This window comes from Triturus cristatus, chromosome 5_1, assembly GCF_964204655.1.
Source record: "Triturus cristatus chromosome 5_1, aTriCri1.1, whole genome shotgun sequence".
In the NCBI taxonomy this organism is placed as follows: domain Eukaryota; kingdom Metazoa; phylum Chordata; class Amphibia; order Caudata; family Salamandridae; genus Triturus; species Triturus cristatus.
This window is the reverse complement of record NC_140587.1, coordinates 93,445,420-93,471,991: the sequence shown is the minus strand read 5'-3', so window position 1 is coordinate 93,471,991 and position 26,572 is coordinate 93,445,420. Positions and strand designations below refer to the sequence as shown.

The 26,572-nt window shown below is 49.5% G+C and overlaps 1 protein-coding gene across 1 annotated transcript in view; it reads left to right on the top strand.

Annotated features, from left to right (window-relative positions):
* Positions 1–25,170, top strand: part of BOP1 (BOP1 ribosomal biogenesis factor) — a 572,762-nt gene extending 547,592 nt beyond the window's left edge. Inside the window, exons 12-16 of the mRNA XM_085604482.1 lie at positions 10,989–11,169; positions 12,565–12,853; positions 13,357–13,441; positions 15,346–15,453; positions 24,771–25,170. Coding sequence (XP_085460608.1) covers positions 10,989–11,169; positions 12,565–12,853; positions 13,357–13,441; positions 15,346–15,453; positions 24,771–24,924 — 817 coding nt within the window. The 3' untranslated portion in view covers positions 24,925–25,170. The remainder of the gene's footprint in view (positions 1–10,988; positions 11,170–12,564; positions 12,854–13,356; positions 13,442–15,345; positions 15,454–24,770) is intronic.
* The last annotated feature ends 1,402 nt before the right edge of the window (positions 25,171–26,572 follow it).

Genomic DNA, 26,572 nt, shown 5'->3' with positions numbered 1-26,572 from the left:
AGTCTGCAACATGATGAGCGTGTCACTCCTGCATCGCCTCCGCTGCCACATTTCCAGGGAACACTTTGTGCCTCTTGATGGCATAAACTGCTGAATCGCCTTGTTGATGGTGCGAACTGCTGAATCCGATGGCGCGGACTGCTGAATCCCCTTGTTGATGGCGCGGACTGCTGAATCCCCTTGTTGATGGCGCGGACTGCTGAATCCCCTTGTTGATGGCGCGGACTGCTGAATCCCCTTGTTGATGGCGCGGACTGCTGAATCCCCTTGTTGATGGCGCGGACTGCTGAATCCCCTTGTTGATGGCGCGGACTGCTGAATCCCCTTGTTGATGACATGAACTGCTGAATCCCCTTGTTGATGGCGCGAGCTGCGGTAACCCCTTGATGATGGCGCGAACTGCGGAATCAAGTCTGCAGCATGATGAGCATGCCACTGAGTGGCTGACACACTCGCATTCTGCACACGTGGGTGACATCTTGTATGGTGAGGCTGTTGGTGCAAACTCCTGCACTGCCTCCGCTGCCACATCTCAAGGAGACACGTTGCGCCTCTTGATGATGGCGCAAACTTCTGAATCCCCTTGATGATGGCGCGAACTGCTGAATCCCCTTGTTGATGGCGCGAACTGCTGAATCCCTTGTGTTAGAAATTGGATTTCTGGTTGGCTAGGGCAAGCGCCTAAGCCTGGCAGAAACAACCTCTCTAGTCAGGGCAAGGGAGTTGCACGCTGAAGATCACCCTTACTCACCCCCTTGGTCGATTGGCATGAGCAGTCAGGCTTATCCCAGAGGCAATGTGTAAAGCGTTTGTGCCACACACTCACACAGCAGCGACACACTTGGCACACCACAAAAGAAACTCCACACAAGGTTATGTAAAAATAGCCTTTTTATTACTCATAGAACACATTAGAATCCAATTACATATATACGCTGTGCCACCTGGCACTAGGTATTACTTTACAGGGATTATACACACCACAGGGCCAATCAGGCCACGGTCATAACCAGCATATCACCATTAGTAAGAACAATAAGTAACTACTGGCAATAGGGCACTGTACGTTGCATAAACACATTACGCATTAATCATGAGCATGAACATCATAATTACATCAGGTCTCTCTTAGGCATAACCATCACAATTAGTGAGAACAACCAGGAACTTCTGGTAAAGGTACACTTAGCATAAGCACATTACGCCTAAACATCATTAGTACTGCATCATAGTAATTACTAGCAGTGTGCGCACACTGATAAGATCACCATATAGTGTACAAACTTGGACCATGTAACCGCCCTTACATGCAAGCATTAGGCCTAAACCTTATTACTGCATCGGTGGAGTAAACCTGGGCAACGTAGCCCAACGTACATACTCGCATGAGGTCATAAACTGGAGCAGTCACAATCTACCTGGAACTCTCCTGGTTGTGCAGGCATTCACCCATAGGAATTGCTACGGTCAACTTGAACCCCCAGCTTGAGGCCTCCAAAAGTGAAATGTAGCTGCCCGCAACCTGTGGCATAGCCGCTGTAGCCAAATGCTGTGGCTGCCCGTGACTACAGTCTCCTCCGATGGTGTCCCCGAGGGAGCGGCAAGCTCACTAGGTCCCTTTTTCAAAGAAGTGGCCACCAGCAGTCCCGCGGGTGGGCGGGGTGACTTCCATCAGCAATTGCGGTGGTACGGGATTCCTGAGGAGGACACCCTCCTCCCATCGGAGCCGGGTCTCCACACTGGTGCGAACAGAAGACTCTGGTCGGGCCGGCAACCCACAGAGCGATGTCTCTGCCCCTTTTGCTAACCTCAAGCGGCCCACCACAGATGAGAGCCCGCGAGGCTCTTCCTCTCTCGGGTGTGTGGTCCCTCTCAGCCCTGCCCACGACCAGTCTCGGCTTCTGCCTGGCTTCTGCTCTTGTGGGGAGGCTCCACCCACAGTCAACCTGGCGGTGCCTGACTGCTGGCAGCTCCGTGTCCCGCTTCCCAGCCGGGGCTCCTTCAAAAAGCAGGGCAGCTGGAAACCAGCAACAATATTCCAGGAAGGCAACAGAGAGGAGGAAACACTTCTTGCCTCAGCTCTCCCCGCTCTTCACGGGCAAATGCCAAACACGAGCAGCACTGCATGCGGTAGCTCCTAGGCTTCCTCTTGAGCTCTCTACCCACAACCAGGCGCCGTCATGCCTGACTTCCGCAGGCCCTGGCAACGAGCACTACTCCTTCTGGAGAAGCAGTGCGGGGTAGGCTCCCGCCCCGGAGATCGGCTGTGTTTCTGCCAGGGGGGCTCAGAGGCACACAGCACTGCCCTACCCGTCATAGAGCGCCCACCCGTTGTTGGCTTCTTTCCAAGGAGCACTTAGTCTTGTCCACGAGAGTGCGGCACAGCCCGGATTGCAGGGCAAGTAAAAGCACTCCTGTCTGGACAATCGAGGGCAGCAGGGTAGCTAGCTGTGCTGCCCCACAATGAGTAGACCCAGGGGCAAGAAACAAGGCACAGGCAGGCCAGCAGGTAGGGCCCCTTAGCAAGGGGGGGCAGCTTCTACAGCCCCCCAGCCAGCAGGGGCTTGGTCCCAAATGGCGGTTCCTCCTGGCACACTACAGTCCACGCAGTGTGGTCAGCTCCAAGTAAGAACCCACAGCAACCAACAGCGCCAATACTTACACCCCCAATGTCTTTGTTCTCCCCCCTGGTCCAGGTCTCTGCACCCGGTCCAAACTAGTTCTGGGGACACTCACGCCTTTCTCTAAATGTGCACCACCACCTCCTTTGTTAGTGTAGGCTTTGGCCTCAGACACACCACATGGGGGCGGAGCCAGCATTGTAGAAGACTGGCACAGTCCCATTCAGTCGCAGGAGCTACTCCTCCCACCACTCCAAATGCAGATTGGCCTATTCAGCCTAGCGCTGACTCACCCAGCCCCTGTCACTCCAGAGCCAGACATGCAATACACATCAGGCAGGCACAAAGACACATAGCACATAGAAATGCCCACTTTGAAAAGTGGCATTTCTAAAATAGTGATAATAAATCTGCAAGCGCCATTGCGCAGCATTTATTACCACTATTCCAAACATGCCAAACTTGACCACTCTACTCCTCTCAGGTCAGGAATTATGACAAACATTTATCAGGGAATCCTATGAGAGGGCAGCCTCACAGTAGTGAGAAACCAAAAATACCGCTTTACAAGTGACTGACGGGTAAATTAAATTAGCCAAACGGGTGCAGACCAATCTTAATATGTTTTACCATAGAGAGCACATGCACTTTACACTGGACAGCCGTGATAAAGTGCACAGAGTCCTACAACCACCAACACCAGGTCAGAAAAAGTATCAGGAGGAACGGAAAAAGTTTAGGGATGACCCTGTAAAAAGGGCCAAGTCCAACACCATGATGATGTTGTGAACTGCTGAATCCCCTTGATGATGGGGCGAACTGCTGAATCCCCTTGATGATGGGGCGAACTGCTGAATCCCCTTGATGATGGGGCGAACTGCTGAATCCCCTTGATGGTGGGGCGAACTGCTGAATCCCCTTGATGATGGGGCGAACTGCTGAATCCCCTTGATGATGGGGCGAACTGCTGAATCCCCTTGATGATGGGGCGAACTGCTGAATCCCCTTGATGATGGGGCGAACTGCTGAATCCCCTTGATGATGGAGCGAACTGCTGAATAAAGTCTGCAGCGTGATGGCGCGAACTGCTGAATCCCCTTGATGATGACGGGAACTGCTGAATCCCCTTGATGATGGCGCGAACTGCTGAATACCCTTGGGTGGCATCTTGTATGGTGAGGCTGCTGGTGCAAACTCCTGCATCGCCTCCGCTGCCACATCTCCAGGGGACACTGTGTGCCTCTTGACTGTCTCGTAGAGAGTAGGCCTTAGATCTGGTCCATTGCATGCTATGCTACCCTCTTTACACGTATATATTCCTGTCCTCTTGAAGTATGCTGTGTGCACGGGGATGCCTTACTGGGAAGCAGCAGAGATGAAGAAGGCGGGGTGAGCAAACGTCGCGGACTTCCTCGGTCTGTCCCGACGCTCTCATCTGAGTTTTGAAAGGGCCGGATGAGCACGCACATGCTTGCACCCCCACCACCCCTCTCATTTGCAGTGCACCCAGGGTGAAAGGTCACCTTTCATTCAGTGGCGGCTGGTGACATTTGAAAGTGGTGAGGCGGAAAGTTATCGTGGTACTGCACTGAGGCGAGCGAGCCCGAAAAACCTACCGGGGTTTAAAAAAAGAAAAAGAGTGGATAAATGGAGCATTTTCAAGCAAATTTGAGAATGCAGGAAGGTTGATAAAGCACTTGCGAAAGTGTTATGAAATCAATAGTAGAGATTTGACGTAGGTAGCCAGCCCCTTGTTCAGTATAATCAGAGAACTTCACTTTTCAACCCCCAAAAACAGCACAAAATTTCAAAGTCCAACATTAATCAACCCCCAAAAACACAACGCACTGACTCACTTGTAAGCACTGTATTTTCCTTTACAATTGCCTTCTCAATATTTTGGCAACTGTGTACCTCCTTCCCACACAGTTGCACAGAATCAAATCGCAACTTAAATAAGTGACCTTTGCTTTGATTGTTCAGCAGAGAGGCCAGGGGTTGGATGGCTAAGTTTTCTGAGCACCTTTTCGACCCACTGACAGGCACTGTGAGAAATTGACACAGCCTTCAGCCTTTGCTCTAAAGCTCTCAATGGTCGCCCATTAAAAATGCCTGAATGCAACTCAGTTCAAAGTATGCACTGTACAAGAAATATGCTACACAACAAAATACAGAAATACAGCATCCTGGAAATAGTGGGCACTCTTAAGGAATGCAAGATTAAGTAAAACATGTGAAACATAAACAAAATCTATATCACTGACATGGAATACCTTAATGTTTTATGCATTCATTGCTCAGAAATCAGTAATTTCCCAGTTGTGGATGGGTGGATTGGTGGTGGATGCATGCATGCAATGTATTATAATGTTGTTCCATCTAGAACAACAACATAGGGTGCATGCAGGGGCCACAGGACAACTGACTTCTTTCTAGGGTCACTAATAGCTTCATCATCAGGGCCAGGATATCTCATGAATGTCTCTAAGTTCATCTTTAGAAGCTATCACTTCCAATTGTCATTAAAGTGAACAATTCTAATGTTTTAAAGAAACACATTTTAAGTGCCTTTCTTATATTGCATACGGCGTTTGTTGCATAATTTACATGCCAAATACATTGATGACTCGTGTTTTGACTCTTACAGCCAACCCTTACCCTTGGCTCGGCTCTTAATTTGATGGCTTCCCTACCTCTTGTCTAGGGGCCTAAGGTTATTGAATATTTACTGCTCACTGCCTCCTTTGCACTGCATACTCCTGCCTCACTGGGCTGCTCCTACGTGCCCGCCCGTTCAGACCTGCAGTAATATCGGCTTTTCATAAATAGCCGCTGCTGCAATACTCCCAGGCCTGATCAGCAGGTGTAACAGTACACGACCCTCTGCCCCACGGAGCCGCGTTTTCTCAGCAGTACTCTTGGCCCTCCCTGTCCTATTAGAGCGGTATTTTGATCTTTCTCGACTAGCGCGGTATTCATTTTGGACAATTCCAATTGTGCTCAGCACACACCGTCATTTCAATCCAGATTAACAGACTCACTTGAATCCAGATTAACTAGATTGCCACCCGAGTCCGGATTGCCCAGACCATCGCTTCAATCCATATTAAAGCAGACTGTAAACGGGTCTATATTACCCAGACTGTTACCTGGTTCCGGATTGATTCAGAATGCCACCTCAATTTGGATTGCTCAAACTGCAGCTTCAATTCGGATTACCCAAACTGTCGCCTGAGTCCGGATTACCCAGACTGCCCCCTGAGTTCAGATTACCCAGACTGGTATCTGAGTCCGGATTACCCAGACTGGCACCTGAGTCTGGACTCACTCGTACTGCCATCGAGTCAGGATTACCCAGACTGCCACCTGAGTCTGGATTACCCAGACGGTCACCTCTATCTAGATTACCCAGACTGCCACATGAGTCCAGAGTTCCCAGACTGGCACCCGAGTCCGAATTACCCGGACTGGCACCTGAGTCCGAATTACCCGGACTGGCACCTGAGTCCAGATTACCCGGACTGGCACCTGAGTCCAGATTACCCGGTCTGGCACCTGAGTCCGGATTACCCGGTCTGGCACCTGAGTCCAGATTACCCGGACTGGCACCTGAGTCCAGATTACCCGGACTGGCACCTGAGTCCAGATTACCCGGACTGGCACCTGAGTCCAGATTACCCGGACTGGCACCTGAGTCCAGATTACTATAGTGGCACCTGAGTCCGGATTACCCAGACTCTCACCTGAGCCCGTACTGGCTATGGTGGCACCTGACTCCAAACTGCCCAAACTGTCCCCTGAGTCCGGACTCGCTCACACTGCCACCTGAGTCTGAATTGAGTTGTGCTTCCTGTTCGTGTTTCTCGCATTATTAGCACGTCGGCTGCTCCTGAAGGCACAGCGTCAGACTGTCCCCATGTGTGCGTCCCCAGGTCCCACATCACAGCTCCGGCGCCGAGGAGGCTCCACTGAAGCCCTCATTCACGACAGGTGAACCCTGTAATAAAGCAAATTATAACGCACAGACACAACATGGACCCGGCTGAACAGACCGAGAGCTCCTTTCTGATCCGACCCGCAGATCACAGGTCAGGGAGTCAGTCTGCAGCCAAGTTTGTGAGTAAGTGCTCATGTGATTGAGTGTTCAAGTGAGTGAGTGTCGTTCTATAACGAGCTTACTGATTGAGCTCTGAAAACGTTGCGGAGACTCCGGGGAAAGCTGCACATTCAGATTTCGGAAGCACTGGAACATTTCGCTTGATGTATGATACCAGTAAAATACTGTCACGTGTGGTTTGTGTTGTGATAGTGCTGAGACACGGTTTTAGACAGCGCTACATTTTCACAAAAACATCAATTACTGGAAGAAAACACGTCCCAACATATACTGCAGGTTTGTTGGCCTCTCACTGAACGTATGATCAGTAATACACTCACCTCTGGGACGAGCGGTCTGTGAGGGTTTCGTTTGGACAGCCGGTCCACGCCACCTCAGTCTAGACCTCTGCTCCCCTGGCCGCCTTGCCGCCTTCACGAACTGCACTGGAGGGGCCTGCCAACCCCTCTCAGCCAATCCTGGCGCTGCCAGCAGCGCCAGAGGGCACACCTTCGCTACGCCCGCCGCCTGCCCATTAGGAGACCGAGGGGCTCCTAATGGACATGCGCAAGCCAGTGCAAACACGTGCGAATGACTTAGCACAGGTGAAAATTCGCTCACCTTCCCCACTCATGCGCACTTGTGCTGCTGCCTGTTGCCCCTGGTCTGACAATCATGTCCGTCAACATGACGCCGGACCGCCGACCCCCTTCAGACTCTGAAGGGGGTGGGCGGTCCGACGTCATGCTGACTCAGTGGCGGTGCGTCCATTGGGGGCGTTGGGGTGTAGCCCCCCTGCCCGTAGCTCCCTAGGCGTTTCTAAACTTAAGTAAACTGAATCAGTTTACTTAAATTCAAAGACGCCGAGGGAGAACCAACTGACAATCATGTCAGTCAGCATGACGTCGGACCGTGTGTTTGAAGGTGACTGAGAGGGAAGGGCTGCAGTTTCAGGAGTAGGGGCATCTATTCAGATGCAAACAGCCCTGAATGCGTCATGTCTCTGCAATTTAGAGGGGCCTCACACATTCCCTTTCTGCCCAGGGCCCCAAACACTCTAGAACCGGCCCTGATTACCCCAAGGCAGCACCTGGTTCTCTTCACAGAGCTTAATTACTGTCACTAAATTGTAAGCAAACCTAGGTTCTTCAAACATGCAGTCTATAATGTAATAAAATAAAGAAATGGCACAATCGCACCCACACTGATTAACAAAGTATGGAGGACAATCTGTTAAATCAGTTCTCTTGGAGTATCTCCTTTAAGTACTTTACATCACAGTGGGGGATGGCAAAACTAACATTTTAGAAAGAGAGCCTGTCGTCTTGTCCAGGAGGGGGTGAGGAGCCCTACCCCACCCTGGAAGAGACCAAGACGATACGAGAATACTGCATGCCCACCCCTGTGCCCACCCTGGTGGATTCTGTTCCCCCTCCTGTGATGGCTCCTGCCCCCCCGTGATGGCTCCTGTCCCCCCATGTGGTGGCTCCTGTCCCCCCCCTCCCCCACCCCACCTGTGATGGCTCCTGTCCCCCCCTGTGGTAGATCCTGTCTCCGCCCTGGGTGGCTTCTGTCCCAGTCCTGGAATGGCTCCTGCAGCATGGGTGAAGTTCTTGATGGGCCTCTTCTCAAAAAGGCTCAGCTCAAAATTAATATGAAAAGGTGAGCGAGTAAGTGAAGGGATGGGTGGGTGAAAGGGTGAATGGATGAATGAAAGATTGAATAGATGTATAATGAGAGAGGGTGGATGGATGGATTGATGAGAGTGGAAGGATGGATGAGAGAAAAGGTAAATAGCTGGATGTATGGGTGGAAGGGTAGCTGGATGGGTAAAAGGGTGGATGGATGAGTGGAAGGATGGATGAGTGAAAAGGTGGATGATGATGAGTGAGTGAGGGTGGATGGATGAGTGAAATGATGGATGGATTGATGAATTGATAAGTGCAAGGGTGAATGGATGGACGGATGAGTGAAAGGGTGGATGTAAGGATGGATGAGTGAGTGAAAGGGAGGGTAGGTGGACAAAAGGATGAATAGATGAGTGAAGGAGTGAAAGGATAAATGGATGAGAGAGAAAAAGGAAGGATGAGTGATAGGGTCAATGGATGGATTCATGAGTGGATGAGTAGGTGGATGGATGGAAGGAAGGATGGCTAAGTGAAAGGGTCGATGGAGAGAGAGAAAGGGAGGATGGATGGATGGATGACTGAAAGGGTGGACGGCTGGAAGGATGAGTGACTGGGTGGATGGGTAGAAGAGTGGATGGATGAGTGTACAGATGGATAGGGTGAAAGGGTGGATGGATAATGGATTGATGAGTGAAAGGATGGCTGAAGGGATGGATGAGTGAAATGATAGATGGAAGGATACATGATGAATAGGTTTGCAAATGGTTGAATATGTTTGGGCTTACTTGTATACTATTGCGCGACCTCCTCTGATGTGTCTGTAAAACTTACCTATTGTCCTGAATTTTGACCTCCTGTCCTGAATTTGTGTCCTGAATTTTTACACTCACCGTCCTGAATTTGCACCAATGCCAGTTGGTCAACCTAGTTTAGGTTCATGCCATGTAGCCAAGCCGCGCTCTGCGGCTCTTTGCTGCTCTTTGCTGCTGTGAGTGATCAGGAGGAGTTCAGTCTTGCTCGGATTGTCTGGTGGGTGCTTGACATCATTCTAGATGAGCTACAAGCAGCAATCAGGTCACTGGTTTGGTTTGTCATGAGGCCAGCTGGGCAGAAGCCAGGTCCCATAGTATGGATGGGATGTCATCAAGCCAGCGGTCATGTGACGCAGTTTATAGTGATGTCCGCATTATGGCCATTAGTGGCTTTGAATCTTCAGACTCCGCCTCCTCTCGGTCACAGAATGTTGGCGAGAAGTCACGAATGCCTTTGTGAAGGTTACGTGATTGATTCTTAAGCTAGCCTTTTGTTCTAATGGATGCTCCTTGGAAAACTTTTTGTAAAAGCAATCCAACAAATGCAGTCTACTCACGTGATTAAGCGTTCAGCATAGAATCCAGAAGAGGCTCATGGCCCCTTTTGGAGCCTTGGCTGAGTTTGCAGACCCCTGCCCGGGTCAGAAAGTGCCTCCTCTCCGGCCCCGGGTCACCAGCACCTTCTAAAGTAGTGAGTCCGAGCAGGAGGGACAGCAGAGGAGGCAGATTTTTACTCTGGATTTCAAAATCCGAACATCCGTGCTTGCGGTGAGTGTACTCTGACTCCCAAGCGGCTGCTTTACACACTTGGGCGAGAGGACGTCTGTTATAGAGCGCGCCCATGCAGCTCTAACAGGGAGACCCCATGCCCCCCCAACATTAGGGTCCTTCTATCCAATATTTAATACAAAAATATGTCCATCCATTAACTCCTCTCCCGTCCTAGAAAAGTCTGTATCCAAGGGCACCGACTGTTGTTAGCTCATCCTACAGTTATATCTGTCTGCTGAATGTAAAAGGAGAGCTTTCCGTGCTGCCTTCTGTGCTGTCTGTTCTGTGCTCGCGAAAGATGCTCGCACTTCATTGCAGCTGCTGTCTGTGCTGCACTGACTGTGTGCACTAAGAAAGCTTGTTCTGCTGCGCCTTGTGCTGCACCGGTTTCCATTGTGCGGAAGAGGCTTGCACTGCTTCAGCCTGTGCCGCACCTCTGTCGAGTGCAGCATAGACAGCAGCAGTGCAGGATGTTTGCGCACACAGTCGAGTGCAGCACAGACCGCAGCGGTGCACTTTTCAACACTGCTGCAGTAAATTTTATAGGAAAGTACTGGTACTTCTGAGAAGCAAGCAGGTACTCTAATTAGTGAGTGCCTGCACTTCTAGATCTCCATTTACAGCACTTCTGTCCTCTATGCACTGAGTGGGCAGTCAGTTCTTTGCTACTTCTAGTTGCAGGCCTATTGTTGTTTACTCAAACACTCCTAACACTTTCTCTTCTTCGGAGGCGAGTTCCCTCGAGTACTCTGCCATCTTTTGCGTGGAAATACTGACATGAAGGATATATTTTTATGCACTGAGTGGGTACTCGCCTCTCTGCCTCCTCTGCCCAGGGCAGGACCAGTACCACCATCTCTGCTCCGCCTAACACTTTCTCTTCTCCGAAGGAGAGTTCCCTACAGTTCCGTGCAATCTTTTGTGTAAGTTATATCTAGTAGAAATAATTGCATGAAGTATATGTTATGCAAGGAGTGGGTGCTCACCTCTCCGCCTCTTCTGCCACATGCAGGACCAGTGCCACTCTTTCTGCTCCTCCTAATACTGTCTCTTCTTGCAGGGAGAGCTCCATCGTCCTGCTGAATCCGGCCCTTGGGGACAAGCTTCTCTACAGCGCCACTGACCAGCAGATCTCTGGCTTCCAGGAGCCCGAGGAGCCGTACCTCCAGCCCGTCCAGTGGGTGGCTGCTGAGGGGGACGCTTACGACAAGGGGGTGCGGCTGACTGTCAAACATGAGAAGGTGAGTGGTGTGGGTAAAGGGCAGGACCGATAGCTTTCCTCACTACAGCAGAGTCTGACGAAGCCTACACTCCTGGACCTTCTCAGCTGATCTATCTTCCGCTCTGCCACTGGCCCAAAGTCCCAACCTTGCCTCACATGTTGCTTCCAACCTGTCCTTCTGTTCCTCTGCTGCACATGTATCCTATATCTAGTACTTAGTGGTCCAGCCTGTGAAAGCTAAACATTGCAATGCCACCTTGACCACACCCCTCCAGTAGGGCATGTGCTGATGCCCAAACAGCAGTTGCCAGATGAGGGTTGAAACGCAGGGCCCCCAACATATGGTAGCATTGTGGCCATTGCGGCGCCCTCTGCTTAGTTTGAGAGGAATAAATCTCCTGTGGGGTTGGCCTGCACCGGAGTGATGTGATGTACCGTTGTGACCGACTGAAGGATTTCAGCCCCTACAGCATGAAGGCGACAGGAAGGCTACTCCACAGTGACGGAATAGCGCTGTTGCCACCGGGGGGTTCTGCTTGTTGCCACGAGCAGAGAAGCTCTCGACTGCAGCATCTAGGTGAAGACTGTGGGCCACCACTGCTGCTGGGTTAAGGCCTTGGGTGAAGACTGTGGACCACTGCTGCTGGGTTAAGGCCTTAGGTGAAGACTGTGGGCCACTGCTGCTGGGTTAAGGCCTTAGGTGAAGACTGAGGGCCACTGCTGCTGGGTTAAGGCCTTAGGTAAAGACTGAGGGCCACTGCTGCTGGGTTAAGGCCTTAGGTAAAGACTGAGGGCCACTGCTGCTGGGTTAAGGCCTTAGGTGAAGACTGTGGGCCACTGCTGCTGGGTTAAGGCCTTATGTGAAGACTGTGGGCAACTGCTGCTGGGTTAAGGCCTTAGGTGAAGACTGAGGGCCACTGCTGCTGGGTTAAGGCCTTAGGTGAAGACTGAGGGCCACTGCTGCTGGGTTAAGGCCTTAGGTGAAGACTGAGGGAACACTGCTGCTGGGTTAAGGCCTTAGGTGAAGACTGAGGGCCACTGCTGCTGGGTTAAGGCCTTAGGTGAAGACTGTTACCACCACTGCTGCTGGGTTAAGGCCTTAGGTGAAGACTGAGGGTGGCTATCACTGGGTAAAGGAGCATTGCCGTATGTCACCGAGGCCTGTCTGTCTGGAGTAGGTCACCTTTGGAAGACTAATGCATATGCCTTGGAAAATGTGAATTCAGGAACCTCTTGGAGCGGTTCCTAATTAACCCCCAGGAGTGGGATCTGGTATCCATGGAAGCGGGTGGGATTTGGCACCCATTTGATGTAAGAGTTTAACAGTATTAACTTCATTGTGGGTAGAATCATCTTTGCATTTTAATGTTCTTCTTCTCCTCTTGCACCAACACCTCTCTCATCTGGTCCCCAGGCAGTAAAGCACGTGGCCTGGCACGGGAAGGGAGACTACTTCGCCAGCGTGCTCCCTGACAATGGAAACATGCAGGTGCTCATCCACCAGGTGACCAAGCGGCGGAGCCAGAACCCTTTCCGCAAGAGCAAGGGTCTGGTGCAGTGTGTGCTCTTCCACCCCATCCGGCCCTTCTTCTTCGTGGCCACCCAGCGCTACGTCCGGGTGTACAACCTGCTCAAGCAGGAGCTGACCAAGAAGCTGTTGACCAACTGCAAGTGGGTGTCCAGCATGGCCATCCACCCTGGAGGTGAGGCGAAGCAATGACCGGGTCCACAGGTGGGCTCGCTTAGGGGTGGGGAACCTGATGGATGCATCAAGCATCCAGTTCACTGGGACGGAAGTTGGGATTGTGTGTTGGTGACCATACAACCCAAGAAACTGTTCTAGAGCTTTCACAAGCGCCCTAACCTTGCAGCCCTTAATGCAATGATATCGTTTTTCTCTTCAACTTGTTTCCAACTTTCACAGTGTTTGGTTGGTAGAGGGCATTTTTAGACTTGGGTAGTTCATGTAATTTGTGACATGAGATCGCCTATCCTGCAAAGTTTCTACCCCCTCACACAGTTTTATCCAAAATTGCCCCCCTGAAAAGTAGCCTTTCCTCTCAGTACTCAGACTGGTATGTACTGTGGCAGGCACTTTTGATTATGTTGCTGAAGTAATGGTTGGTGTGCTGCGAGCGATGGATGCTGGTGTAGGAGTACCAGAAGTCTTGCAACCCTCACAATAACAAACTTTCCTCTATCGCAGGCGATAACCTGATCTGTGGCAGCTATGACAGCAAGCTGGCCTGGTTCGACCTGGACCTCTCGACCAAGCCCTACAAAGTGCTCAGGTGAGTTTGCCTTCCACAGAAGTGCCACCTCCGCCTTTGCTGCACCGCCCTCATCCGCAGGGTCACTGCCTCGAACACCAGACTGCCATTCCTTCCCCTGTGTCTTTGACTCTGCCTCTACTTTCACAGCCTCTGCCACGACTGCTCCTGCTGCCCCTTCACACACTGGCACGCCTTTCTCCGCCTTGGTGCCATCCACTTTTATTGCAACCAAATCCTGTGTTCCTGATACCTCTGCCAGACCATTCTCTTTAATTGCCACAAGTGCTTGTGCTGCTATCTCTGCCCTTACACAGACGATACAAACAATCCCTCTCTCTTCTGTCTTGGCTGCGCCTCTCTCCATCTAGTGCTTCATCTGTCCACCATGGTTGTCTCTGTCACTTACTCCATTCTCTGTGCTCTTCTTTTGCCATAGCCCTCTCACTACTGCCTACTCAGCTCACATTGCCATGTCTACTGCCTGACCCTCCCACTGCCAATACTGCATACTCGTTCTGCCACCCACTGGTCACTGCCTCTCAGTCACAGTTCCCTGCCTTTAATGATGGGCAGATGGCTGTGCTTGAGCTTTCAGTTGCGAGTGCGAGATGAGAGTTGTTGCGGAAGAATATCCTAACAAGACCTGGGTGACCCAGGATGCTGCCACTATAGTGCTGGTGTTTCCACTCATTCACTTAGCAGAGCTATCAAAGAACACTTTAACAGAGCTGGCAGTGCAAGCCTTGGTGGCACAGTGTTCTGTTGTAACACAGCATAGAGCGACTATGTTAGTTTGCCTGGCAGTAAGTCCCCGGGTGGTATATAGGATGTGCATGTGTAGAGCTCTCGAAGTGTATCTTAATAGAGCCGCTGTGGATCCGTGTGTGGGATATGCAATGAGGGTGTGTAGGGCGCTCTAAGTGTATCTTAATACAGCCGGCAGTGGATCTGTGTGTGATGTACGCAATGTTGGCATCTTGGGCGCTCTAAGTGGGATATGCAGTGTGTGTGAGGGTGTATAGGGTGCTCTAAGTGTATCTAAATAGCACTGGCAGTGGATCTGTGTGTGGGATGTGCAATGAGGGTGTGTAGGGAGCTCGAAGTGTATCTAAATAGAGCCGCAGTGGATCTCTGTGTGGGATATGCATTGAGGGTTTGTAGGGCGCTCTAAGTGTATCTAAATAGCACCGGCAGTGGATCAGTGTGTGGGATATGCAGTGTGTGTGAGGGTGTGTAGGGCGCTCTAAGTGGATCTTAATAGAGCCGGCAGTGGATCCGTGTGTGGGATATGCAATGAGGGTTTGTAGGGCGCTCCCAGTGTATCTTAATAGAGCCGGCATTGGATCCGGGTGTGGGATATGCAATGAGGGTGTGTAGGGCGCTCTAAGTGTATCTTAATAGAGCCGCAGTGGATCCGTGTGTGGGATATGCAATGAGGGTGTGTAGGGTGCTCTAAGTGTATCTAAATAGAGCCGGCAGTGGATCCTTGTGTGATGTACGCAATGTTGGCATCTAGGGTGCTCTAAGTGGGATATGCAGTGTGTGTATAGGGTGCTCTAAGTGTATCTTAATGGAGCCAGCTGTAGATCCGTGTGTGTGGCATACAATGTGGGCGTCAAGGGAGCTCCAAGTGTATCTTGCAGGACCCAGCAGTGAAGGGTTTGCATGCCTTAATATGATGAGGCATTGGTGACTGAAGATCTAGTCTGTCCTTTAGGTGCCTCAAAGAAAAGTGGGCCCTTGTAAGGCCTACAATGGGTTATGTGGGGATCCCCTCGATTCCGTGACAGTGCTAGAGCTGAATCTTAACAGAGCTTGAGCTGAGAGTCTTGGTGGCTTTCGATGCTCGTGCAGTGGGTACAGATGGGTCCTCTGCATCATATGAGGTTTACTAACGCAGTCTGCTTCTTTCTTCCTTCCAGGCATCACAAGAAGGCCCTGAGAGGAGTGTCGTTCCACAAGCACTATCCTCTGTTCGCCTCTGGCTCAGACGACGGCTCTGTGATCGTGTGTCATGGCATGGTGTACAAGTACGTACCTTATCGAGGGGCGCGAGCGCCAGGAATTAAGACTGTAACAGAGAGAGTCTGAATCAAGCGCAAAGAAGCGAGTGTAGTGGCTTAAAGGTTTGTGTGTCACATATGAGCAGAAGGGCTGCATCCCTGGACTGGAGAGCAGGAGACTAGACCAACACCCTGGCTTTACCATTTGCTAAGGGGGTGTAGCGCACTTCACACAAGTGAAAGCAATGACGTGGCTGCAACTGTGGGCCTGACCACATGGAGGGGGTCTAATGAAGGAAATGTTTTGAAGCATAGAATGGTCTGCTCAGGGCAGAATGGTTTCACCCAGCAAACGTGATGTCACCCTGCTGAGTAGGTTTTATTGGCTGTGCCTCTTGGGACTTGCATCAGATAAAGGTGATGACTGTGGTTTGTCTGGGTTTCAAAAAAATCTTTTATACCGTTGCATGCAGAAGATTTAAAAGAAGCTAAGAAGGCACGAGGAGGAGGGCAGAAAAGATGGAGAAAGGGTGCAGAGACATTCATGTAGATTTAATGGATGTACTTAAAACAAGTCTCCGCAAGCAGAGTGTAGGCACAGCTCTTTACAAAAACAAAGCAAAGCAAAGTTACAACACCAATGAGGGCATTGGTCGAAGAGTTTGAAGATCTCAGAGGTATGACTGCAGTAAGAGCCGCTCGGAGAGGCGATGGCGCATTCCCATGCCACATACATTGAAACAAGTAAAAGACACTTGAAATTGCTGCTTAAATAGTCCATAAGTGGAAGCACAGTAAAGAAGTGAGAGGTGAGGTATGATAGAAGCATTTTAGTATCTCACAGTTACAAAGAGTGTAATGGGGATATATGGGTGAGGCATTTAATTTCCCCTCGAGGTGCAAACACCGGAGGAAGGCAACAGGAGACGGCTATTTAATTTGGGGAACACTAAACGGGGTTTTTGGAAGTCTTCGATGTCACAAAGGTAACCATGTTTCTTTTAATGAGAAAATTGTGGGTGAAGAAAAACCCTAAAAAGTAGGTTTTGCTTGAGAACTAATGCAGTACCTCCTTTTGTGAGCCCGGATTATCACAGCAGCAAATATTTTTACTGTAAACCAGTCCTGTACAAACTTTTTTTGCATTAACCTTTCCCAATACGCAAAGTTGTGCAAGGGGGATAAATGTTGTCAAATAGGTGAGACATTTAAATTCCCTAAGGGAGGATAGCATGTGCGAAAGAGGTGGTGCTACGCAAAGGCATCATGACACTTGCCTGACAGCCTGAGACTTGCATTACTAAAAAAAGTTGATCAAAGGAAGGTTTGTTATAACATATGGATTATATTGCATAATAAAATGTAACAAGAGTGAATTCAACTCTTTTTCAGTCCTTTTGGGGGGCAATTGTTGTTTGGAAAAACCAACACAATCCCCTCAGTAGTTGCTCTAAAAATGAGGTGCATATCAATTTCTCTAAAATGGAAACAACCTGTATTCCAATAGCCTAGTCCGCACAATGGTTCTTGGAGGCACAGAAGACTGTAGCTACTATGAGTGGCTGCCAAAGAGAATGATCTGAGCACAAGCACCATCTCTGATTGGATAACTCTCCGCCACCCAGAATAGCTGAATGTACTGGTTGCGGCATTTAACTGGCCCATTGTGATATCTGCGTGTTCCCTTCCTATAGCCATGCCCACTCCAGAGCCAGCTATATCTTGTCTTTCCCATGGAGGTTGAGAATGCTGTCTTGATTGACCCCAAGCCTACTGATTCAAAGAGACCCTTTTAAAACAGTCCTCCCCTCTCTTTGCTACTTAAATTCACAGTCTAATTTATACAGTTAACTAGGACTCACGGGTCCCCAAAACCTTAAGGAAGGTTTTATATTACTCCTCAAGAATCTTTGCCCATTTAACGCTGCTAGTTCCTGCCTCATTACCGCCCTGCCTTTGCTTGCCTAAATCCTGGAAAAAGCTGTGAATCCAGAGATACACCAACGAATGGAAGCCCAACTCAGCCTTTCTCTCTTTCACTCAGGCGTCGGAGCGACACAAGGAAAGGAACCCGTATTACACACTTGATGGATGGGGGTGATGTCAGTTAGCTGGTTATTCTGGACTTACCAGTGGTTGGTAACATGCTGGACCCCTTTCGTACTTTGGTGCTTGGCCATCATCTTGAAAGCTCCTTATGAGTGGTCAAGTGGTTCTAATCTTGGTGTGATAAGAGAACTTAGCAGAGAGGTGAAACCTGGTTCCTTTCTGAAATCTATAGGCCAGACTGTGGAGTGCCACATGACTTTATGTTATCTATATCTTTGCCCTCTCTACAAACTTTTCAGAGGAAGTGGCGTAACGACTTGAGTGGCCGAATTTGAAGCTGGGGAACCAGGTTGGATTCTCAGCCTTGGCTCAACAGCCCATGATTCTGGGCAAATCCCTTAATCTCTCCGTGCCTAAAAATGAATGTGTCCGTCTGTAATGCAACTGGCGCTCATCTAAAGCTCTGTAATACCTTTGGGTCGAGTTTGTGCTATATACAAACTTTAAAAACAAAATGCCTGGTTTGTTCGGTCTTCTGCCGATGATACTCCGATTTGCATTTGATTCTGCCCAGGTGCTCTATTTTGGTGAGATCCAAACTTGGTTGAACTGCAACTTTCTTCATCTGAAATGCATCAAAGCAGAGTTGTTAATTTTTGGTTCTAAAGTGGACCCGCGCTGTTTTCTCAAAAGCCGTTTAACATCTTCAAAACTAACAATAGTTGGCTGATAAAGTCAATAGCTTGGGAGTTGTGCTTAATGTTGAGGCATCCGTCAGACCCTTTGTTAATCTTCTAATAAAGTATTGCTGTCAGGTAAGCAAACCAGACCCATCTATTCCTCTTCTGTCCAGGAAAAACAAGCCATTGTAGTAGGGGCAGCTATTAACTCTTGCCTGGACTGCTGCAGTGTGCCTTACTGTGGCCGGCCTGCGTAGTATCTGCCAGCTCGCAACTTGTGCAGTGACGTTTCACTATCCGGTCTCCTTACGGTGAACACTATGTTCGAGGCATATGAGCTGCAGATTACACACTTTTGCATAGATCGCCATCTGGTGTTGGGCCCGGATGTTTGCAGTTTGTTTTTCCTCTTGGAAAGTCTTTGGAAGTCAGGAGGTCGGTGACTCCTCCTTTGGATGGTATTTCGCATGGGCTTCGGCTCCATCCTCAGTTTTTTTCCGCCATCGGGCTCGGATGTAATCTTTGCGCTCCGGTTCCGAACAGCTTCCAGTTCGAAGCGCAATCCTCACCCCAAATCGCGGTATTGTTTCGATCGCGATATCTTCAATCAACGCGCCTTCTCATCGGCACAAACCTTCGGTTCCAGTCGACGACGGCGGCCTTCGGGCCTACCCAAGCTCCGGTTCCGGCTCATGGAAAGAACTCCATTTAAAAAGTGCCCTCGATGCGGGTCCAAATTTCCCCACACCAATCTTCATGAGGTATGTAACCTTTGCCTCTCCCCTGAACACGAGGCTCGAGACTGTCCAGCCTGTAACTCTTTCCGATCCAAAAAGACTATTCGGGACCGAAGAGCCAGAAGGAACATGGCACACTCCTCGACGTCCATTCCAGTCGACATCTTCGGAGACGACATCGACGATCCGGGACAGCATCGCACCGAAGAGGACCTCGTCAGCGCTTCCGAGTCCGACGAGTCGGATGTGGAAGACATCACTCCGGCGCAGAGGGTCGTGAGTACCACTCTGCTCCCCCCCACACCCGTGCCGACACCCATAAAGACTTCGGTCACGCCTTCGCCTCCGGGCCTAAGCAAGACCACAGACACTGCTTCACACACCCCATCTTCGGGCCCGGTGAAGAAGCCAAGTAAGCCTTCCGGCGGCTCGGGCTCTAGCCAGCCTACCAGCGGTGCAGAGAAACACACTTCGGCACTGAAAAAGGAACCGGCCTCCACCTCGACACCGAGCTCCGCACCGCAGCCCTCTGGGTCGAAACCCAGCTCTTCGGTACCGACGCCATCTTCGGTACCGACCAAACCACACAAGGGCACCGACACTTCCAAGCCGAAGCCCAGCTCGGCGCCGACCAAGAGACCGGAGGTTCCCAAGCCAGGTTCTTAGCAACAGACCGGCACAGAAAAACCTAAAAGACATCGTCCCCGAATAACCTAACCAGAACTATTTACACCGGATCCCTTGCAAAAAACTCTCACCAAGGATACAAAAACTGGACATTTGACACTCTCTACCAAAAAGACATTTGGAGAAGCCTGCTCTGCCTCCACCTCCAAAGAGGAAGGACTCGGCTACCTCTCTGTTCAGAATACCTTCCCCTCCCCCTCCACCTCCTCCTCCTCCTCCTCCTCCTTCCCCACCTCCACCCCCTCCGCCCTCTCCACCCCCACCTCATCGTTCTCCGACCCCGTCTCCAGACGATGATGATCAGGGGGACCCATATCATGATATAGGGGATGTGCCACAAGACCCCACCCCTACAGGATCCCCAGACCCATGGGACGATTACAATATTCCAGATATCCCCAACGTCCCACAAGACGATCTTTACCCTTCTAGGCCATCTCCACCAGAAGATTCATTAGGGTTTAACCATCTTCTGCATAGGGCGGCACATTATCACAGGGTGGACTTGCATACCGACCCCGTGGAGGAAGATTTCCTCCTAGACACATTTGATACCGCACATAAGTCCACCTCCATACTGCCCATGCTCAAAAGAGTGGTAAAGCATGCGCCAGAAGTTTTTAAGGACCCAGTTAGAGCCAGGGTCATTAACCCACGTATTGAAAAAAAAATACAAACCTGCTCCCTCAGATCCCTCCTACATCAGAGGACCAGCGCCACTAGATTCTTTAGTAGTATCTACTGCACGTAAAAGGGCAAATTCACAAGCGTCAGGTGATGCACCACCACCTGACAAAGAATCAAAACTACTGGATGCATCAGGCAAACGCACAGCATCCCAGGCGGCCAACATATGAAGTATAGCAAACACTCCGGCACTACTGGCCAGATATGACAGGGCTCATTATGACGAGTTAGAAAGCATAATGCACCATCTCCCTGAAAAATATAAAGCTAGGGCCAACAAGTTAATTTAAGAGGGTAAAACAATCACAAATACCTCCATACGTTGTGCCCTAGATGCAGCAGACACAGCCTCCAGGGCCATCAACACCAGCGTCCTTCTCCGTCGCCATGCTTGGCTAAGGGTATCTGGTTTTAAACCAGAAGTACAAGCCTCCATCCTTAACCATCACTTTGACCAGGAACATCTATTTGGGCCAAAGGTGGATGAGGCCTTAGAAAAAATGAAAAAAGACACGGATACCGCAAAATCCATGGGGGCCTTACAGTCACACCCGCCCAGACGCTCCTTACGTCGCTCCTCCTTTCGGAGTACATCCAGAGGCTACTCCTCAGACACAGCGTCCACATCATATAAATCCCCTACTCAGATCACCTTTACAAAAGGTTACCAAAGAGGCGGCTACAGGGGTAACAACAACAAGGGCAGAGGCAAAACAAACAACGCCCGTTCTGCCACACCTCCTACGCAATGACTTCTCCCCGCTCCCCCAGACCATTCCATTCCACTCCGGTCGGGGGCAGACTCCAAAATTTCCTTCATGTCTGGGCGTCCATCACCTCAGACAAATGGGTGACCCAAATAATTCGGTCAGGCTACTGCCTGGAACTAACATCTACCCCCTCCCCCCAAACATTCCACCCAGGCAACGCCCAATGTCACAAGAACATTTAAAATTACTAAAGCAGGAGGTAATCTCCCTCCTACAAAAACAGGCAATAGAACACGTTCCTGTCAATCAACAAAATATGGGGGTCTACTCCCTATATTTTCTCATACCAAAAAGGGATGAGACTCTACGACCTATTCTAGATCTCCGGCCCCTAATATGGTAACGCTTCAGCAGGTACTTCCGCTCTTCTCCCAAAACGACTTCCTCACCACTCTGGACTTGAAAGACGCATACTTCCACATTCCAGTGCACCATGCTCACAAAGTACCTCAGATTTGTAGTGGACGGCCAACACTACCAATTCAAAGTGCTCCCGTTCGGAGTCACAACAGCACCACAGGTATTCACCAAGTGCCTAGCGGTGGTGGCGGCACACTTGAGAAGACCGCACATTCACGTCTTCCCAATCCTAGACGATTGGCTGATAAAAGCCACTTCATACAATCAGTGTGTACAACACATCTCCACCACAATCCAACTACTTCAACTAGGTTTCGCGGTGAACCACCAAAAGTCCCAGCTACAACCATCCCACATAAAACAATACCTCGGTGCCACCATAGACACCTCAAAAGCAATAGCCTACCCCAATCCGGCCAGGATTGCAAGCATTCAGGCTTTATGACAAAAATTCATAACTCGACACTCCCTTCCAGCACGAGTGTTCATGCAACTAATAGGGATGATGGCCTCTTGCATTTTCATAGTGCCCCACGCAAGACTCCAGATGCGTCCCCTCCAAGAGTGCTTAGCGCACCAGTGGAACCAGGCCCAAGGTCAACTGACAGATCTGGTGTTGGTAGACGGTCGCACCCATCGCTCTCTGCAGTGGTGGAACACCACAAACCTTTCCAAAGGTCGACCGTTCCTTGACCCGGTTCCCCAGATAATACTAACAATGGACGCATCGCTCTCCGGCTGGGGAGCTCACCCATTACATCTCACCGTGCAGGGCACATGGACGCCTCAACAAAAGTTACTCCATATCAACCATCTGGAGTTACTAGCAATCTTTTTAGCCCTAAAATCTTTTCAAACACAGATTTCAGGCAAGGCAGTCCTCGTTCGCACAGACAACATGACGGCCATGTATTGTATACAAAAACAAGGCGGCACACACTCTCCACAGCTCTCTCAATTAGCACAGAGCCTAGGGAGATGGGCAATTCCCCACAAAATGTTTCTCCTAGCTCAACATGTCCCAGGAGTCCAAAACACCGTGGCAGATCTGCTCAGCAGACAAACGCAACAGATTCACGAATGGGAACTTCACCCACAGGTTCTTCACCCGTTCTTTCAAATGTGGGGGCATCCACACATAGACCTATTCGCCACCCACGACAACACAAAATATCCAAGCTTCGCCGCCAGATACCCACACCCATTGTCCAAAGGAAATGCGATATGGATGAACTGGTCAGGCAAATTTGCGTACGCTTTTCCGCCACTCCCACTCATTCCATTAGTGGTGCGCAAACTACAACAACACTCCCTCACACTAATCCTAGTAGCTCCAACGTGGGCCAGACAACCGTGGTACACCACGCTGCTGGAACTCTCTGTAGTACCACACCAAAAACTACCTCTCACCATGCCTCCTAACCCAGAACCATGGAGAGATCAGACACCCGGACCCAGCTCAGCTCAACCTTGCGATTTGGCTCCTGAAATCCTAGAATTTGGGTACCTAAATCTTCCCCCTGACTGTATGAACGTCATCAGAGAAGCTAGACGACCTACCACTAGAGCGTGCTACGCTGCCAAGTGGAAACGATTTGTTGTTTATTGCCATAACAACACCATTAATCCCCTGGACGTGTCCATTCAACACATCATAGGCTACTTACTCCACCTACAAAGGTGTAATCTAGCCTATACGTCCATTCAACTACAATTCGCAGCAATTGCAGCTTACTTACAAAACAGGCAACATCTATCACTCTTTAGAGTACCTGCCATTAAAGCCTTCCTGGAAGGCCTAAAAAGAATAATTCCCCCCAGAGTACCACCCTCACCTGTGTGGAACTTGAATATCGTTCTCACAAGGCTAATGGGGCCTCCCTTCGAACCTTTGCACAAATGCGGACTACAATTCCTAACATGGAAAACAGCTTTCCTTGTAGCCATCACTTCCCTTTGAAGGGTCAGTGAGATACAAGCACTTAACATACAAGAACCTTTTCTTCAAATGCACCATAACAAGGTTGTTCTCCGTACCAACCCAAAATTCTTCCCTAAACCAATCTGTAGAACTATCAGTATTTTTCTCGCAACCACAGACCGTTGCAGAAAGGGCTCTGCACACGCTAGATGTCAAACGAGCCTTACTCTACTACATCGAGAGAACACAACCTTTCCGCAAGACCAAACAAATGTTTGTCTCTTTCTCTCCACCACATAAGGGCAACCCCATCTCAAAATCAGGGATAGCTAGGTGCATTGTAAAATGCATTCAGATTACCACAAAGCAAAACGAACGCTATCGGTTCCCCCCTAAAGCCCATTCTACACGAAAAATAGGGGCTTCCACGGCATTTTTAGGGAACATCCCATTAGATGATATCTGCAAAGCAGCTACATGGTCAACACCGCACACTTTCACCAAACACTATTGTGTAGATGCGCAAACTAAGCAACAAGCTAGTGTGGGCCAGGCTGTACTGAACTGCTATATAGTCTATGCAAAAGTGTGTAATCTGCAGCTCATATGCCTCGAACGGAATATGCTACTTACCAGTATGCATCTGTTCTTGACATGTAGACACACCCACCCGCCTCCCCGGCTACCTGTATCGGTTCCAGTTTATCTTATTTAGATACACACATGGGTTTCTTCACTGTTATTACTACGCTCCATCTTTCCCTGCTGGCGAAAAACAATCTGAGGATGGAGCCGAAGCCCATGAGCAATACCATCCAAAGGAGGAGTAACCGACCTCGTGACTTCCAAAGACTTTCCAAGAAGAAAAACAAACTGCAAACATCCAGGCCCAACACCAGATGGCGATCTATGCAAAAGTGTGTAGATCTGCAGCTCTACATGCCAAGAACAGATGCATACTGGTAAGTAGCATATTCCTTCTCTGTGCAATTCCCTACTCTGGAGGTCATGACCATCAGATACCAAACTCTCCATCTCCCTGACTGACAAGCTTTAGAGGAAAGTGAAAGACTTGACTGTTTCAGGAGTCCTATTTGTAAGCATTAGGGACCCTGGAGGCAGTGTGCACTGTACAGTTGTAGTCGGGCAGTTAAACAGGTTGTTTTAGAAGTATTCATTGACCGCTTGACAGCCAGCCAGAGCTGATGTCTGTGCTCAATCCTGAACTGTGCACTCTTTGATGGGTCAGGCGAGCTGAAATGCCAAGATTCCACCATAGCTTTGTGTCTGTGGAGGCAAATGGCAGAAACGGTGGATTTGTCACCTATCCTCTTCCGTATATCAAAGCTGGAAAGAGAAATATATTTTTCTGCCTAATTATACTATGTTGTTAATGCCTAGAACAGCACACTGCACATGTATAATGCTCTTCTCGTTCTGTCTTGTCTTACAGTGACCTGCTCCAGAACCCACTCATCGTTCCTGTGAAGGTATTGAAGGGGCACGAGATCACGCGTGACCTGGGGGTTCTCGACGTAACCTTCCATCCCACCCAGCCCTGGCTCTTCTCTTCGGGTGCTGATGCAACTATCCGGCTCTTCACCTGATCCTGCGGCCGGTGACGTGATCCCCAACCCCCATACCCTGCTCCCAGAGAGGGGTGCAGCGCCTCAAATGCATGTTGATCCTGAGATGTGGAACTTTTGTGACTGGATCATCACCAAGAGCTGAGATTGTAGTTTGTGGCACAATGTGCCAGATTTCTCGCTGGCTCCACACTTTCAAGCAGAACAATCTTTGTAAACCAGGACTCTCGCTTTATATTTTTTAATAAAACTCTGTTTTACGTGAAATCTTATTTATTTCAACTTCACGTACTAGAGCGTTTTGCTTTCCTGGGCAGCTTTTTCTGGGAAAAGAATATTCTATCTGTATATCTGGATTTCTCTTGGTGCATCTGTGTTTCCTCTAAGCCCCCCTCTTCTTTCCAGCTCTTCATCCTGTAGGCCCCACTGCTTCCAGCATTCTCTTTTTTTCTGCACACATTCTTGCAATCTATCCTATCGACTCTCTCCTCTCCAACTTTGTGCTCCTGTAAGACCTCTTTCTTTCCACCTCTCTCACACTTACAAGTCAACTGTCACCAGCTTTCTCTGTTTCATTCAATCCAGCTGTTCTTCCAGCTCTCGCCCCTATGCAGTCTGTTAACTCCCATGGCGCTCTCTTGTAAGACCTTTCTGTTTCCAGCTTTGCCACCAGCAAACCTCTCTGCAAGATCTCTTTCCGGCTTTCTTTTGTGAGAAATCTCTTCTCACAGTTCTGTCACCAACAAACTTTCTTTTCATTTCTGTCCTACAATGTTGTTCTTCTCCGTGCTTCCTTCCTGTCTGTTCCCAGGTCCTCTGAAGTCTGCCCCATGGCTGATGACAGACTTAGTGAAACGTGTAAGAGTTTGGCAAAGTATTTAAGGTGCACTGATATACCAAGGGCCTCCATTTTAGGTAATGATTTTCAGTTGGGTAGCTGGGTGGAAGAGTCACGACTTACCCTTGGAGAGTAGTGTGGGGGTATAGCACCTAATTCAGAGATCCAAGTGTCCCAATAAAATATCTGAGCAGTGTTCTTTTTAGGAAAAGGAATATAACTAGCTATATTAAGTAAAGCTATACAGTAGCTGTAATAAGTTGTACAGTATACAGTTACTTGGGATTTTTCTCAAGACATTCCCACCACCTTATGTGCCAGGTGGATGAGAGATGCTTGCAGGGAATCAGATTTGCAGTTCTATGAATATAACCTAGGGTCAGCCAAGCGCTTTGCCTGATCCCTACTTGTGCATGTTTGTTGTCGTCTGAAAGTTCAAGGTCTCCAGGAGAGGGTTGAAAGACTCTGCGCTGTTCAGGATCCAACTGTTCTGTAGAGATGGGAGGACCATGGCAGTGGCACAGTGTGTCTCAGTGGTGGAAGGTGGGCACGTGCTTTGTCATTTGGTCTTTGAGTTTGTGCTCTTGTGCTCAGGGGGTAATGTAGTTGCACTGATAACCGCTTCAGAAGTTGGTCAGTACCATCAGGATGAAACCCACTCACCCTGGATTCATATTCCTTCATGCAATTAAAACCACACCATTTTCTTGAAGAATCAAATTTTTGGTAAAATATGGTGTCACATTGTTTTCGTTCTTCTAATCTCAAAAGTTTCCCCAAAGGCATTGTATATTCTGTTACCTCCAAAGCTTTAGCATACGACAATGTGCG